The 15,312-nt window shown below is 28.9% G+C and overlaps 7 protein-coding genes across 7 annotated transcripts; 4 read left to right on the top strand and 3 right to left on the bottom strand. All coding sequences in view use genetic code 12, as the record gives it.

Annotated features, from left to right (window-relative positions):
- Positions 1–136: 136 nt before the first annotated feature.
- On the bottom strand, positions 137–1,421 carry KGF54_002310 (sulfonate dioxygenase; the record flags this gene model as incomplete). Its single annotated transcript, XM_051762777.1, has 2 exons — positions 137–286; positions 351–1,421. 2 exons carry the CDS (start codon positions 1,419–1,421, stop codon positions 137–139), a joined length of 1,221 nt encoding a protein of 406 aa, XP_051620822.1.
- Positions 1,422–2,008: 587 nt separating this feature from the next.
- Positions 2,009–5,652, bottom strand: CTA3 (Cta3p; the record flags this gene model as incomplete). The annotated part of the gene is made up of 2 exons (XM_051762775.1): positions 2,009–5,574; positions 5,637–5,652. The coding sequence occupies 2 exons, from the start codon at positions 5,650–5,652 to the stop codon at positions 2,009–2,011; spliced, it is 3,582 nt and encodes a 1,193-aa protein (XP_051620821.1).
- A 440-nt stretch (positions 5,653–6,092) lies between these two features.
- GAR1 (H/ACA snoRNP pseudouridylase subunit) lies at positions 6,093–6,713 on the top strand (the record flags this gene model as incomplete). The annotated part of the gene is made up of 1 exon (XM_051762774.1): positions 6,093–6,713. One exon carries the CDS (start codon positions 6,093–6,095, stop codon positions 6,711–6,713), a length of 621 nt encoding a protein of 206 aa, XP_051620820.1.
- A 68-nt stretch (positions 6,714–6,781) lies between these two features.
- On the bottom strand, positions 6,782–7,825 carry KGF54_002307 (uncharacterized protein; the record flags this gene model as incomplete). Its single annotated transcript, XM_051762773.1, has 1 exon — positions 6,782–7,825. One exon carries the CDS (start codon positions 7,823–7,825, stop codon positions 6,782–6,784), a length of 1,044 nt encoding a protein of 347 aa, XP_051620819.1.
- A 197-nt stretch (positions 7,826–8,022) lies between these two features.
- KGF54_002306 (uncharacterized protein) lies at positions 8,023–8,611 on the top strand (the record flags this gene model as incomplete). Its single annotated transcript, XM_051762772.1, has 2 exons — positions 8,023–8,053; positions 8,124–8,611. The coding sequence occupies 2 exons, from the start codon at positions 8,023–8,025 to the stop codon at positions 8,609–8,611; spliced, it is 519 nt and encodes a 172-aa protein (XP_051620818.1).
- Positions 8,612–9,016: 405 nt separating this feature from the next.
- On the top strand, positions 9,017–9,403 carry KGF54_002305 (uncharacterized protein; the record flags this gene model as incomplete). The annotated part of the gene is made up of 1 exon (XM_051762771.1): positions 9,017–9,403. The coding sequence occupies one exon, from the start codon at positions 9,017–9,019 to the stop codon at positions 9,401–9,403; it is 387 nt and encodes a 128-aa protein (XP_051620817.1).
- Positions 9,404–10,161: 758 nt separating this feature from the next.
- Positions 10,162–15,222, top strand: PLD1 (phospholipase D; the record flags this gene model as incomplete). Its single annotated transcript, XM_051762770.1, has 1 exon — positions 10,162–15,222. One exon carries the CDS (start codon positions 10,162–10,164, stop codon positions 15,220–15,222), a length of 5,061 nt encoding a protein of 1,686 aa, XP_051620816.1.
- Positions 15,223–15,312: the final 90 nt, after the last annotated feature.

Here is a 15,312-nt window from a genome sequence, read left to right as displayed (position 1 = left end):
AAACATCAACTTTTATTCAACATATTTACCATGCAGCTATATATAAAGTGAACACCAGCACCGGTCTGGCTAAGCTATGACTACAATCACATTCCTATTTGAGCTGGTTAAGCTATGACTACAATCACATTCCTATTTAAACTGGTTTGATGTGACCTAAGGCTTGTTCTAAATCACCAGGAGTATATTCTTCTTTGTTTAAATCCTCAATATTGGCAATTGGTCTTTCACCCAAAACACTGATTCTAAAAGCATGTCTAACTTCTCCATCTTCAGTATCAAAAGTCTAAAAAAAAGTTGTTAGTATAAAATATTCAAAAATTAAAAAAATCTTGATAAAAAAGTTCAACAAGGTTCAAAAGAACACCAAGAACTCGAATAACATCAAGAACAGGATAAAATATACCGACCGCTGAGTGTGACACCAGGTTGTTTTGAAAGAAAACTAAACGATTCCTTTTACCACCTTCCCAGTTAGCTCTTAATTGTAAGTCATGACTTCTTTCAATTAAATTGTATAAAAAGTCCAAAAGGTAATCACTTTCTTCTTTTTTCAATTCAACGATTCTTCTACCAAATGCTCTATTAACATAAATTGATTTTTCTTTTGTAATTGGATCTAATCTAATTAAAGGATGAATGTTTGAAACAGCTTTTCTTCTTTCAACACCACCTTGATAAGTTGAATTTTTAGCTTGATCTTCACTTGTATGTAAAACATGTAATCCTTCTAATCTTTTTTGCATAGCTGGTGATAATCTTCTATAAGCTTCAGCAGTATCAGCAAAAACAGTATCACCACCATCACCACTTTCCAAAACTTGAAAAACAGTAAATTTACTTGGAGTAATTTCATAAGTAACATCAGAATGGAAACTTGTTTGAGTAGTACGATCAGTAAAAATATTTTCAACTTGTCCCTTTTCTGGTCTTCTATAAGTAATATGTAATTCTGGATGTCCTCTTGGTGATCCACTACTTGGATGAATATGTAAATTACCGAAATATTTACCAAATTCAACAGCAAAACCAGGTCCTTTACTTGCAAAATCTTGATCATTGAAAATTAAAACTTTTCTTTGTGCTAATAATAAAGCTAATTCATCTCTACCAGCATCATTTAATTGTGATACTTGAATACCATCAACTTCAGTACCAAATTTAGGAGTAATTCTTTTAATTTGATGAGAACCATCTTTTGGAAATAAATTTGGGAAATTTGGATCAGCTCTTGATGCTGGATCAATATGTTTTTCAAATTTTAATGGAGGTAATTTTTGTTTTGGATCCCAAGTTGGTAAAAAATCTGGGTATTTAGCTTGTTTTCTATTATTTTCATTGATGATTAAAACACCATCTTCATCTACTTCATCAACATCTTTATTATAATGAATATCGAAATTACCAAATCTTTGAGCCATTGTGAATTATTGTTGTTATAAAAACGTTATACTGAGTTATTCTGAAAAAAAGCCAAACGATTCATTTTTAAATGAAAGATCTTCCCCATATTTATATAATCATCCAATTTTTATACTTTACTACAATATCACCGACTCAATTACTAATCCACAACGCTTAATTACTACTTACGCCATACTTTTTGAAAGCTTGATTGTTAATAGATAAGAGAAACTTGGTAGCTCATATGTCAAATTTTTCGGGTCGGAATAGATTAAAATTATATGGCAATTTTTTCGGTTTGATAAGTTTATTGTTGATATACCATCCAGTAATTTGACTTTAAAGTTCGTTTAGTCTTCACTTGCATCAGCCGAAATAAGTAGGTTTGCTTATGTCAGTTTTTTCTTCTAGTTTTATTACCTTGGTTACAACTAAATATCTTATTGTCAAAGTTGAAAAATTTAGTAACAGAATCTAGCAATCTCAAATAGGAAAGAGATCCGAAGCCACAACCAAAAAGATTACATTAGTAGTACATTAAATTAACAAAATTATACAATTCTTAAAACATTTAAACATATGATTGAATCATACTGAAATAAATCTAGGCATTATCCAATAAGTAATTAGTAGCTGCTTCTAAATCACCATTTTGATTTTTTAAAGCTTCAATTGCAGTTTGTTTATCAAACCCCATGCCAATTAATTCTTGTACAGCATAATCATCAGTCTTGTGATCAGTTTGTACACTAATATTTGGATCCTCTTGAGGTGATGCACTTTGTGATTCATTTATTTCATTTTCAATTGGTTGAGCATTTCCAAAACCTGCAAATAATTGTTCCCATTCATCACTACCACTAGATTGTTGAGTATTACCACCAAGTTCTTCAAAATTTGGAGCATTTGAATTTGTGAAATCATTGCCTAATTCATAATTATTATTATCAAATTCATCGTCTATATTATCATCTTGAGCAGCAGCTTCTAAATTATCAAAATTTTCATCGAAAAAGTCATCTTTAGTATTGGTTTCTGGAGCTGCTGGTTCAAGATCAGCGAATGCATCATCATCTAATTGAGATGTTCCTGTTATTGTTGCACCAGTAGTATCCTGTTGAGGTTGTTTGAAATTATCTTTGGCATCATCGAAATTTTGTGAATCTTCATCCTCTGAATCACTTTCTTGATAATCTAATTCTCTTATTGGTGGGAATTCTGAATTGTCTGGAGATCTTGCTTCTTCTGAATTTACCATTTCAAATGATGATGATCCTTTATCACTTTCACGACTTTCTTCTGGTGCTTGATCAATTGTATCTCTATCTGAAACATCAATATTATCATCTCTTACAGACAATGCTGCATTATTCTGTACACTTGAAGTTAATGACTCTGTTCTTTGAACACCAACTAAAACTCCCGGCATACCAACCATTCCACCAGCAATACCAGCATTGTTTCCTTGTGGGAATTGAAATTCGGAGTTACTTGGAGATGTAATTGGTGTATCAGCCTCACTTGGATGTTCAGTTGTTATTGATGATGAAGTAGCATTAGTAGCATTATCAACTGGTTCATTCGTAGATAATTCTTTAACTCCTTTATTAACTTGTTCTATGTTGTTTGTATGTTGTTGTTCAAGTGTTGATATGGATTGAGTTTCTTGTTCATGTTCATCTGAACCCCCAAAACTATGAGAAACAGCACTAGCAACACCACCAATTGCAGCACCAACAGCAGCACCAGCACCTGCAATGATTCCAGCATGAGCGAAATCAGAACTTGGTTTTGAAGGTTTATTATTTTCCAATTCTTTTTGTTTGTCATGCAATTCCTGTTGATGTTGTTCATGAGCTAATCTTTCCTTTTCAGCATCATCAATTCTTTGTTGTAATTCCTTATGAGAAGCTTCAATTTCAGCAATTTTTGATTTCAAATCTTCATTCTTAACAATCACAACATGAGCTTGGGATTTCTGAACTGAAAGTTTATTATGTAATTCTTGAGTATCTGATTGTTTACTTGCCAATTGTTTTTCAAGTTCGACTGTTTCAGCATTTAATACACCTAATTTTTCTTTCAATGTATTATTTTCCTTTTGTAATTCTTCAACAGCAATTTGTTTATTATGTAATTCATTAGATAAAGAATTAAGTTTTGCTTCAGATATTGATGCTTCTGATCTAAGTGCTTCTGTTTCTTCTTTGGCTGTTGCTAAACTTTCTTCAACTTGTTTGACTTGTTTCACCTCATTTTCATACGAGGTTCTTAATAATTTTAATTTACTTTCAAATTCAGATTTTGCATTTAATAATTTCTTAAGCTCTTGCTCAGTTTTATTTTTCTTTTCATCCAAGCTAGTAGTTTGAGTTCTAAGTGAGTTAATTTGATTTGATACATTTGCCAAGTCCAAAGTTGCTTGTGATAATTGTTGTGAGTGATATGGATCAGCTAATAAATCATTATTATTTTGAGGTGGTTGTGATTGTTGAGAATATGATCTTCCCTGTGGAACTGATTCTGATTGAGTCGATTGTTTTTTAACTGGTGGAGGTGGAACAGATCTTAACGCATCATAATTGACTTGTTTTTGACCAGACGTATCAGTTGTAACTGGAGGACTTGAAACTTTTTGAGTTGGAGCAGGAATAGATTTATGTGATACATCTTCACCCAATAAATCTTCTTCTTTTCTTTCCGGAATTGATGGTGATGAAGGCAATGGGGATTGTTGTTGCAATAATGTTTGACCAAAAGTAGAGGTTGGCTTGAATGATCCAGTTAAAGTAGAACGTACTTTTGGTAATTCTCCATGTGATAAATCACTACTAGAAGCTCTTTGTTGTAATTCATGTTGTTTTGAAGGTGCTGTTGGTTGTGGTGATGAAGTTCCAAAGATGTCTGCTAAATCGTCAATCGAAGATTTTGGTTTGTATTGAGAAGGTGGTGGAGATCTTGTATCATTAGCTTTTGTTTGTTGTTGTTGTTGTTGTGATGGTTGAGGTGATGATTTTAAAGAATTGATCAAACTTTCTGGAATTACATTTGGTAAATTATGACCTGTAACTTTCCTATTGACTAAAAATAAAGCAATTCCAAATTCCAACTTTGTGAATTGACCAGTATTTTGTATATCTGCTAAATCCCAAATTGATGCTAGATCTTGTTGATTTAATTTTGAAGTCATTAAAAATGAAGCAACTTGGTCTGGATTTAAGTGACCTACATTTTCTTTATCAAGACTATTGAATACTGAATCAAATTGAGCTCTCATAGTTGGCGTAGCTACCCATTCATTATTTGAAGTAGTACTTGCCCCAGAAAAATCTCTCAGTGGTTGATGTCTGATTGCTGTTTGTTGTGAACTTATAGAACTTTGACGAGATGATGGTTGGTAAGATGGTGACGATTGTGGTGGTTGTGGCTGTTGTTGTTGTTGTTGCTGAGATTGAGGTTGAGGATGATTCTCTACTGATTGCCAAATTGATTCAGGTAAAAATGGAGGTAATTGTTTGATTTGACCACTTAATAAACCTTGAATTAAATGCATAGCTATTACAAATGCACCAACATTTAAAATACCTGTATTATTTCTATCAACTAAACTCCAAATTTGTCCCAATACTGGTGTTGGTAATCTTGCTTTCATAAAAATATCTCTTGCTTGTGCACCTCCTAATTCACCTTGATAAGATCCAACAGTTTTAATAAATAATTGAGAAAATTTTTGATAATCATTTGAACTTATTGATTTTAATGAAACTTGTGGAGTAGCTGATTGTGGAATTGTATTATTTGGTTGACTTGATAAAAATGAATTACTAGTTGATTGAGTTTGTAAACGTTGTGGTTGTTGAATATTAGCAAATTTAGGTAAAGGACCAGGAGTATCAGCTAAACCTGGAGTTGGATGTTGACCAGATTGAGTATAACCAATTAATCTCATAGCATAACAAAAGCTATATTGATTTAAAAATCCTAAATTATTCTGATCAGCTAATTGCCAAATTTCTCCTAATATAGCAGGTGGTAAATTTGATTTTTCAAATGTTGATCTTGCTTTTTCTCCAGTTATTATACCAGTATTGTCTGGATCTAATGATTTGAATAATTGAGTATATAATGATTTTTCCTCTGGTGTAAGACCAACTTTAAATGTTGGTGTAGCTAAATGGTCAAAAGTTAGTTCATATTCTAATAGTATAGGAAATTTCGGATTAAAAACATACGTTGTGGTGAACTCATTGTGTGATTACTTGTACAATGTATGTGATATACAAGTCAATTAACAGTTGAATTATTAATTGATTACTTTATAATTGTCTATAATGATATTCTGAATTGATCTTTTTCAAGTAAATCAGTTAATGAAATTTTGGTTGCCACAAGTCCAATTACTTTTAATAGTTCATTTTAATAGTTACAGAATTATAATATTATCACTCTTTGAACAAAGTACACAACCTTTTCAATTAAGTAATACATTACATAATCATTATTAGTTAAGTTTACATAATCATTCTACATAATATTAATTTAATTTTTCAATAATAATTTTTTTATAAAGATGAGATATCTAACAACCCTAAATCAATCAAAACAATTAATACAAATTTAAATATTGAACAATCAATATTTACAACCATCTATTCATATATACATATACACAAATACATAATTAAAATATGAATAGAGGAAGAGGAGGATTCAGAGGAGGAAGCAGAGGAGGATTTGGTGGTAGAACAAATAATTTTCAACAAGGCCCACCAGAATCAGTATTAGAAATGGGATCATTTATGCAAGCATGTGAAGGAGATATAGTATGTCGTTCAATAAATGTTAAAATTCCATATTTCAATGCACCAATATATTTAGAAAATAAAACACAAGTTGGAAAAGTTGATGAAATTTTAGGACCAGTCAATGAAGTATATTTTACTATAAAACCAAGTGAAGGAGTAAAAGCTGAAAGTTTTAAAGATGGTGATAAATTTTTTATAGGACCTGATAAGTTATTACCATTGGATAGATTTTTACCAAAAGCTGCACCAGTTGGTCCAAAACCGAAAAAGAAAAGTAGTGGTGGTGGAAGTGGACCAAGTTCAAGAGGTGGTAGAGGAGGATTTGGTGGTGGAAGAGGCGGTTCTCGTGGTGGTTTCAGTAGTAGAGGTGGTGGTGGAAGAGGTGGAAGTAGAGGAGGATTTAGTGGTGGAAGAGGAGGTGGTCGTGGTGGATTTGGAGGTAGAGGTGGAGGAATTTCAAAACCAAGTAGAGGTGGATTTAGAGGTGGTAGAGGTGGTCGTTAAAATAATCTTAGCTTCTTTATTTTAATATATACATGTACATTAGTATTATTTTTTTCCATCATTTAAATTCATGTAGTAGTAAGTAAATTACAACTTTCTAGTATATTACATCTAATTGATTTAGTACCTTGAAATTCTCCAATAAAATTATTTAATTGAGTGTTATTGAAAAGATACCTTGGACTTATTACTGAATTATTAAGATTTGAATCTTCAAGTAAATCATAATAATATTCAAGAACTTTTTGATTACCTTCTTTTATCTTATCATCAGGATATTCAAGTTTGAAAATATCATTTTTAAAATATTTCTTCAACACTTCATCCATTTTTGTGAAAACTATATCAAATGGAATCCCTTGTTCAATTAAATGATCTATAATATGTTTATCTTCATTTCTAAATCCTTCCACTGAATCAACAAGAAACAAAACTTTTTTCAATTGTTGACGTTCATTTATATAATTTATAACCATATCACCTTGAGTTCCAATAGCTCTTTTCCCATACCCCGGACTATCAATAATTCTTAATTTATTTGATAATCTAAAACAATTTAAAGTTTTTGTATATCCTGCTCTTGCAGAAACATAAGCTAATTGATCAAGTTTATTTAAAGTCTTTTTAGGTTTTAATAAATTATTTACTAATGAAGATTTCCCAACATTTGTATGACCAATTATTAAAATTTCTGGTAGATTTGTTAATAATTCTGGTTTAATTCCAAATGTTTTTCTTGATGAGGTACTATCCTGAGATTTAGCTGATTGTTCATTTCTCAAAATTTCATATTTAACACTCGGTATTTCATTATAATCAGTTAAAGTCCAATCTAGATTTACTTTAAAATTTTTAAAAAATTTTTGAGATTGGGTTATTTGTTTCTTACTGTAAGATTCATATCCATCTTCTTGAAAAATTCTATTCAACATATCTGGATTTATGATTTTTTTCCGTAGTTTTTGATTATAATGTTTTGGTTGTTGTCTTTTTTCATCTTTATATAAATCACTTAATTTGAATTCTCCATTGGGTATTGAATAAGTTATGTAATCTATTGAGTAATATCTTTTGAGTAGTAGTTGTGTACTTAATCTTTTCTGTAGCATCATATATACATCATCTATTAATTCTTATCAAAAAGTAAGTTGCAAAAAGTACAAAAAAATAATAATATTAAAAAGGGCTTTTCTAATACTTTATAAGTCAAAGTTTCATTTTTTCCATCGGCTTTTGTAGTATATACTTATCCACAACTTCAACCTACTTTTATGTTTAACGTTACTCATTAATCTACTCTAAGTTCATCATGGTCAAGGTCAGAATTTCAGTTCTTATTGGTACGTACAATAAATCAAGTGGATTACTTTGTGTTATATATACATTGTATACTAACATTATATAATATAGCTTTCATAATTACATTGATATTAGCTGGTTACCTCGGGTTTTCACTGATACAATTGATTCACGATAAACTAATTCATTTCATCATATTTTGCATTTTAACAATAGAATTTTATTTCATATTCGATACACAATTTAAATCATTAAAATTAGTTCGATATTTAACATTTTTTATATGTACTATAGGAGGTAGTATAAGTCTGGAAATTATTCAAAATTTAATAAATAAAGATCGAATATTTGATCCAATTGATATTTTATCAAATGTTTTAGGTAGTTTATTAGGTTTAATTTTATCTATATTATATCAAAATTATCGTAAAAGTTTAGCTAAAAAGGAAAGGTTAAAATATCATAAATTAATGAATAATAGTTCAAATGGAGTAGAAGAAAATGCTGTATTGAATGATCAAGAAGATGAATTAGATTTGGGTAATAGTGGTAGAACTACTCCAAGTGATTACGTAAATATACAATTGAAAGATGTTTAAGAATAATTTATCTCAATTATCTAATTTACAAATGTTGTTATTAATTATCTAGTTTATAAACATTATTAATGAATCAATTAATAATTTCATAGTGCATATAGATCTAATTTTATATTTGTAAAGTTGATCATTACTCAAATTATACTATAATTTATTTACCAAATACATCTTACATAATAAATTATTTATAAATATTATAAAATTTATTTTAGTAATCTAATTATTAATAAAGCCGCACTAAAATTACTTAATTGAATAAATTATTTTTAATCATTCATTCAAAGCACCAAAATATGTTTAGATATATAAATATCTTACATATTCATTAATTGATTTGATTTTTATTTCATTCATATATCAATAAGTATTTACAAGTAATAACATTTTCAAATAATTTATAAAAAAATGGTTGATGATAAGTTTTATGGAGATATTGTATCATATGATATTCATACATATTGGAATAATAATAATCCAAAAGATAGAGAATTTGCATATAATTTAAGAGAAAAAGTATTAAAAGAATATGCTGATGAAATCGAAAAAGGAGATATAAGAGTTCATAAATTTTGGGATAAACCAATTGGTCCTCATACTTTAAATATGTGGGAATTAGATTTTAAAAAACCAGAAATTTTTGTTAAATTAGTTCCATTTTTCCAATTAAATCATGGTAAATTATCAGTATTAATTCATCCAAGAACAAGTCAAGGAGACTTAAAAGATCATACTGATAATGCATTATGGCTTGGTCATAAATTAAGATTAGATACAAGTTTTTTGAAAGATTAAAAACTTTTAGTTTAAGGGACAAAAAAGAGAAAATAAAAAATATAAAATGGATTGCTATTAATATTACGATAAATGAATCAATATTCGTAATTTTTGAAAGCTACAAGATACTGATATTGTTAATATTGTGCCAATAAGCTCAAAAAACAACTAATTTATTGATACCACTATTTATTCAAAATTTATTTGTATAGTCTATTATATAGTATTTGATTAAAAACTAGTTGCATATTAATTAATTAATTATTGTAATATCATTATTATTAAGTTGTTAAAAGTTTTAGTATTTATTAATTTGTTTTTTTTTTTTTCAAATTTTAAGAACTAAAAGAATATTCATTAGTTGTATTTGTATTGTTTCACTTTTAAAACACATGGGTACGATTTATATTTATTGTTGTATAATATTACAACAATTTAAATTAAAGTAAGTAATTGTTTACTTTTCAAGTATTGATTTAATAAATAATATATTACTAGTATATCAATATTAACAATTTATTAATTATGTTTTGTATTCTATTCTTGTGTAACAAATTATTTATTTATTTTATTTTATTTTGTTTATATTATTTTATATATTTTTACAACTATATACGTTTTGAATTAAAATCAATTTTATAATACCTTCATCTTTGAATTTTCTGCTTTTATTTCCTATTTTTTGAGTCTTTCAATTATCTTATATCAATTGTCATAACCTAGTAGCTTAATTTAAGTTTTCTAAAAAAATTTCAACTTACAATTAAATATTTGTAATGCCCGACGCAAATGGGTCAACTTCACATCATCATCATATATTTGACAACTTAAATGATTATAATACACCAAATGAAAAACCAGCAAGAGAACTGACGAATTTTGATAAATTATATCAATCAATTTCAAATGATGATAACAAAGAGGAGAGAAGACCAAATCATAATAATAATTTACAAAGACAAGATTCATCACAAATAATTGGAAATCCATTATCATTTTTCAGTCCATATGAAGATCGAAATGAAAGTAGAGAAGAAGAAGATAGTGAACATGAACATAATCATTATCCAGGTGATAGTTATAACAATATAAATCTTAATAATAATGGTCATCAATATAATCAAGAAGATACTCCACCAACAGAATATTTACAATCTCAACAAAATAATGATATACCGTCAAATTTACAATCAACTCCAGCATCTCCTAAATCAAAAAAGCCATTTTTAAGATCACAAACATTTGGAAGTTATATACCTCATTTCATGCCTAAATCTACTCATACACTCAACGATGAACAACAACTGGATTTATTATCACCAAATCAACCAGCTTCATCTCAAAATTTAAGTCAAATTGATCAAACTAAATCACATAAAGGATTTAAAAATAAGATTTTTGGAGATAGAAGAAAACATGAACAAAGACCTACTACATATGGATCAAATATTGGTTTGGAAGAAGAAGAAGATAATTCTTATAAACTGACAGGACTTAGAGCACAAAAACTTATATCTGGTCTATCACTTGGTGGTCCATCACTTGGTTTAGTAGCTTCATGTTTATTGACAGACGATAGAGGTATAGCAAGAGCTCCACTTTTACTTAATTTATTAGGGTTTAAAATTGTAGATGTATCAAATAATGATTATACAAGAAATAGACATATGAGAATTGATTTGGAATATGGAGTTGGTGAAGAAAGAATGGTTTGGTCAGTATTTAAAAGAGCAACTGATATAGGTTTATTACATGCAAAATTAAAATATGAAGCATTTAAAGGTGATTTTAGTGGAGAAAAACTTCAAATACCTAAAGTACCAATTCCACCAGTTAAAAAATTAAATAAATCAAAAAGAAATAGATTAAGATCAACTGTGCCTACTTCTATGAATGTATCAATACCCGATACGGACAATCGTTCTATGCTATCAAATAATTCTAGACTTTCAAGGATGAGACTGCGAATTGGTAGTATAGCGTCAATTGTATCAAATGATAAACATGAAACCCTTGAACAACGTCAAAATCGTAATGCAGAATATAGAAGAAATATTGAAGAATATTTAACAAAAGTTATAGAAGAAGTTTCATTAAAACCAATATCCAATTTATTATTCATATTTTTTGAATTATCACCACTCTCAGCATTATTAAATTATGAAAGAGGATATCAAGGTAAACAAGGTCTAATACATGTTGGTGGTAATGCTAGTTCCCGAGGTTGGAGAGTTGGTCATTTCAAATTAGATGATTTGAAAGGAATTTATAAAAGGCGTACTGATAAATGGATGTTGGTAAGAGATAGTTATATCATGTATGTTTCAGATATTAACTCTACTACTCCTTTGGAAGTGTTTTTATTAGACTCTGATTTCACAGTTGGTGCCAAAAATGGTAGACCAATAGAAGAAGATGATGAAGAAGATGATAATTTAGACGACCCAAATTTAAATACATTTGAAGATCTTAATAATTATGTTCAGAAACATACTAAAATATTTGGTGGATATAAATTGTATCTTGAAAACAGAGAAAGAAAAATGAAACTTGAACCTGGTTCGAAAAGAAATCAACTTGCTTGGTATAAGTCAATTAAAAAAATGCAACAAGCTACTGAATGGGGCCATGAACAAAGATTTGATTCATTTGCTCCTATTAGAACCAATTGTTCAGCTCAATGGTTTGTTGATGGTAGAGATTATTTTTGGGCAGTATCAGATCAAATGGAATCAGCAAAAGAAACAATTTTCATTCATGATTGGTGGTTATCACCAGAATTATATTTAAGAAGACCAGCAAATAGTAATCAACAATATAGAATTGATCGATTATTACAAAGAAAAGCTAAAGAAGGTGTTAAAATTTATATTATAGTTTATCGTAATGTGGGTTCAACAGTTGCAACTGATTCATTATATACGAAACACTCATTACTTACATTAAATGAAGATAATATTCATGTTATAAGATCACCAAATCAACTTTTACAAAACACATTTTTTTGGGCACATCATGAAAAACTTTGTATAATAGATCAAACTTATGCATTTTTAGGTGGAATTGATTTATGTTATGGTAGATATGATACAGCTGATCATACATTAATTGATGATTCCAAAATAGATTTTAAACATCTTGAAAATAAAACAGATTTTAAAGAAGATTCAATAACTAAATTTCAAACATTTCCAGGAAAAGATTATTCAAACCCTAGAAAAAAAGATTTTTTTGAACTAGATAAGCCTTATGAATCAATGTATAATAGGGAAGTTACACCAAGAATGCCATGGCATGATATTCATATGTTTACAAATGGTAAAATAGCAAGAGATTTATCCAGACATTTTGTTCAAAGGTGGAATTATTTAATTAGACAAAAACGTCCAAGTAGACCAACACCATTATTAATTCCGCCACCAGATTTTACTCAAGAAGAAGCTTTAAAAGCAGGATATAGTGGATCTTGTGAGATCCAATTGTTAAGATCTTCTGGTAATTGGTCATTAGGTTTACAACGTCATGAACAAAGTATTCAAAATGCATATTTAAGTTTAATTGAAAATTCAGAACATTTTATATATATTGAAAATCAATTTTTTGTTACTTCATGTGAGATTGATAATACTGAAATAAAAAATAGAATTGGTGATGCATTAGTTGATAGAATTATTAGAGCTCATAGAGAAGGTAAAAAATGGAAAGCTATAATTGTTATACCTTTAATGCCAGGTTTTGAAGCTCAAGTTGATCAAGCAGAAGGTTCATCTGTCAGAGTTATTATGAGATGTCAATATATGTCCATCTCAATTGGTGATACTTCGATATTTGCAAAATTAAGAAGAAAAGGAATTGAACCAGATGATTATATACAATTTTTTTCATTAAGAAAATGGGGTAGAATTGGACCTCAAAGAACTTTAGTTACTGAACAACTATATATACATGCTAAATGTATGATTGCAGATGATAGAAATGTTATAATTGGAAGTGCAAACATTAATGAAAGATCAATGCGTGGTGTTCGAGATTCTGAAGTTGCTGCTATAATTAGAGATACAGAAACAGTTGATTCAACAATGGATGGTAAACCTTTTAAAGCTGCAAAATTTGCTCATACTTTAAGAATGAGATTAATGAGAGAACATCTTGGTGTAAGTATAGATGTATTTGATGTTGTTGAACGCAGATTTGAAAATATTGAAAAATATGCTCAAACTACAGAAGGTATGAAATATGCTACTAATAAATTTCAAAATGTTGAACGAAGAGTTACATCAGCAATGGTTGAATTAGCTTCTAGAGAAGTATTAAATGAAAGAAATGGAACTGAAAGATATTTGGATTTCACTAAAGTCAATGATTTAGATGCACAAATAGTCAATATGGATTATGAAGTAATGGAAGATGATTCACCACCTCCATTACAACTTCCAACTATGTTTAATACTAGAACTGGTCCTAATGAAGCAAATAAAGGTGTACGTGATAAGAAGAAACATTCCTACGATAATAGAGTTCAACATAGTCAAGTACATAAAGATGATGTTGCAGGTAAAGGTTTGGATCGATATAGAACCGTATTGGCAGCAACTACAAGATTAGAAAGTACTAAATTTTTAGAGGAAATATCATTGAAAACAATGGAAGTAAACAATAATAAACCATTTATACCACTTCATGAAGATGTTTTACAATTTTTAAATTCAAATGATTCCCAAATGTTTCATGATATGGATGAAGAATCTGAAGTAATTATAAATGAAAGAAATAAAGAAAGATGGTTATTATTGAAAAAATTAGCTTATTTACAAAGAGTTGGTGCAAGAGAACAATATTTTGCTAACATTGAAAATGAAAAACGATTACAAGCTGGTTTACCTCCAGTAGATCGAACTGCTAAATTATCAGATATTGATACTTCAGAAAGCTCAAATATTAGTATGTTGGATACTAAGAAAAAAACAACTTCATTATCAGATCAAGCTATAAAAGATTTACTTTTTGAAATTTCCACACCAGAAGCAAGAGGTAAAAAATTTATGGATCCTTATAATTTTGCAGATCCATTAGATCCAACATTTTATGAATATCTTTGGAATGAACATGCAAAAAGAAATACAGCAATATATAGAATGGTTTTCCATTGTCAACCAGATAATTCTGTTGGTTCATGGTCAGATTATACTAATTTTACTAAATTTCAAAGTGAATTCATGAAAGGTCAAAATGCAGAAGCTGATGGTATTGATTATAATCCACATGAAGATGAACAAAATGAGGAATCACAAAATATTCATATGGCAAACGATGCAAAAAATGAATTTGAAACTGAAACTGATGATGATTATGGACTTTTAGGAAGAGTTCCACCATCAAAAGAAGAATTAGAAAAACAACAATCTGAAGGTAAAATTAGACATAAATTAGGACGTAAAATGAGTTCATTTGCAGGAGTTGCAGAACATAAACTTGATGAAAAATTAAAAAAGGATGAAGATTTAACTGAAGAAAAAATTGAAAGTCCAAAAGACAATTTAGAAAATGGAACAACAAACAACAAAAATTACAACTACACCAAAGAAAGAGATTCATCAGAATCAAGCGACAAGACAAAACAACCCAAAATAAGAAAAGTAAGAGAAAATGGATACGTTAATCGTAGAAGATTAATGAATGCAGATGTTGTATATGATAAACAAACAGCAGAAAAATTATTATCTTCAATTCAAGGTCATTTAGTTTATTTTCCAACAACTTGGTTAGATGCTGAATTAAATAATGATAATTGGTTTTATAGTACTGATAGATTACCACCTATGGAAATTTATGATTAGGGATTTTTAGGGAGAGTGTTAAAAAATTTGGAAACGTATAGAAAATTATGAGTCTTTTTGTAACAATATAAGTAAAGAATTGAACAATTT

This window comes from Candida jiufengensis, assembly GCF_024610255.1.
Source record: "Candida jiufengensis strain CBS 10846 chromosome Unknown scaffold4, whole genome shotgun sequence".
Taxonomy (NCBI): domain Eukaryota; kingdom Fungi; phylum Ascomycota; class Pichiomycetes; order Serinales; family Debaryomycetaceae; genus Lodderomyces; species Lodderomyces jiufengensis.
Note: the sequence above shows the minus strand (reverse complement) of the source record. Positions and strands in the feature narration are given on the sequence as shown.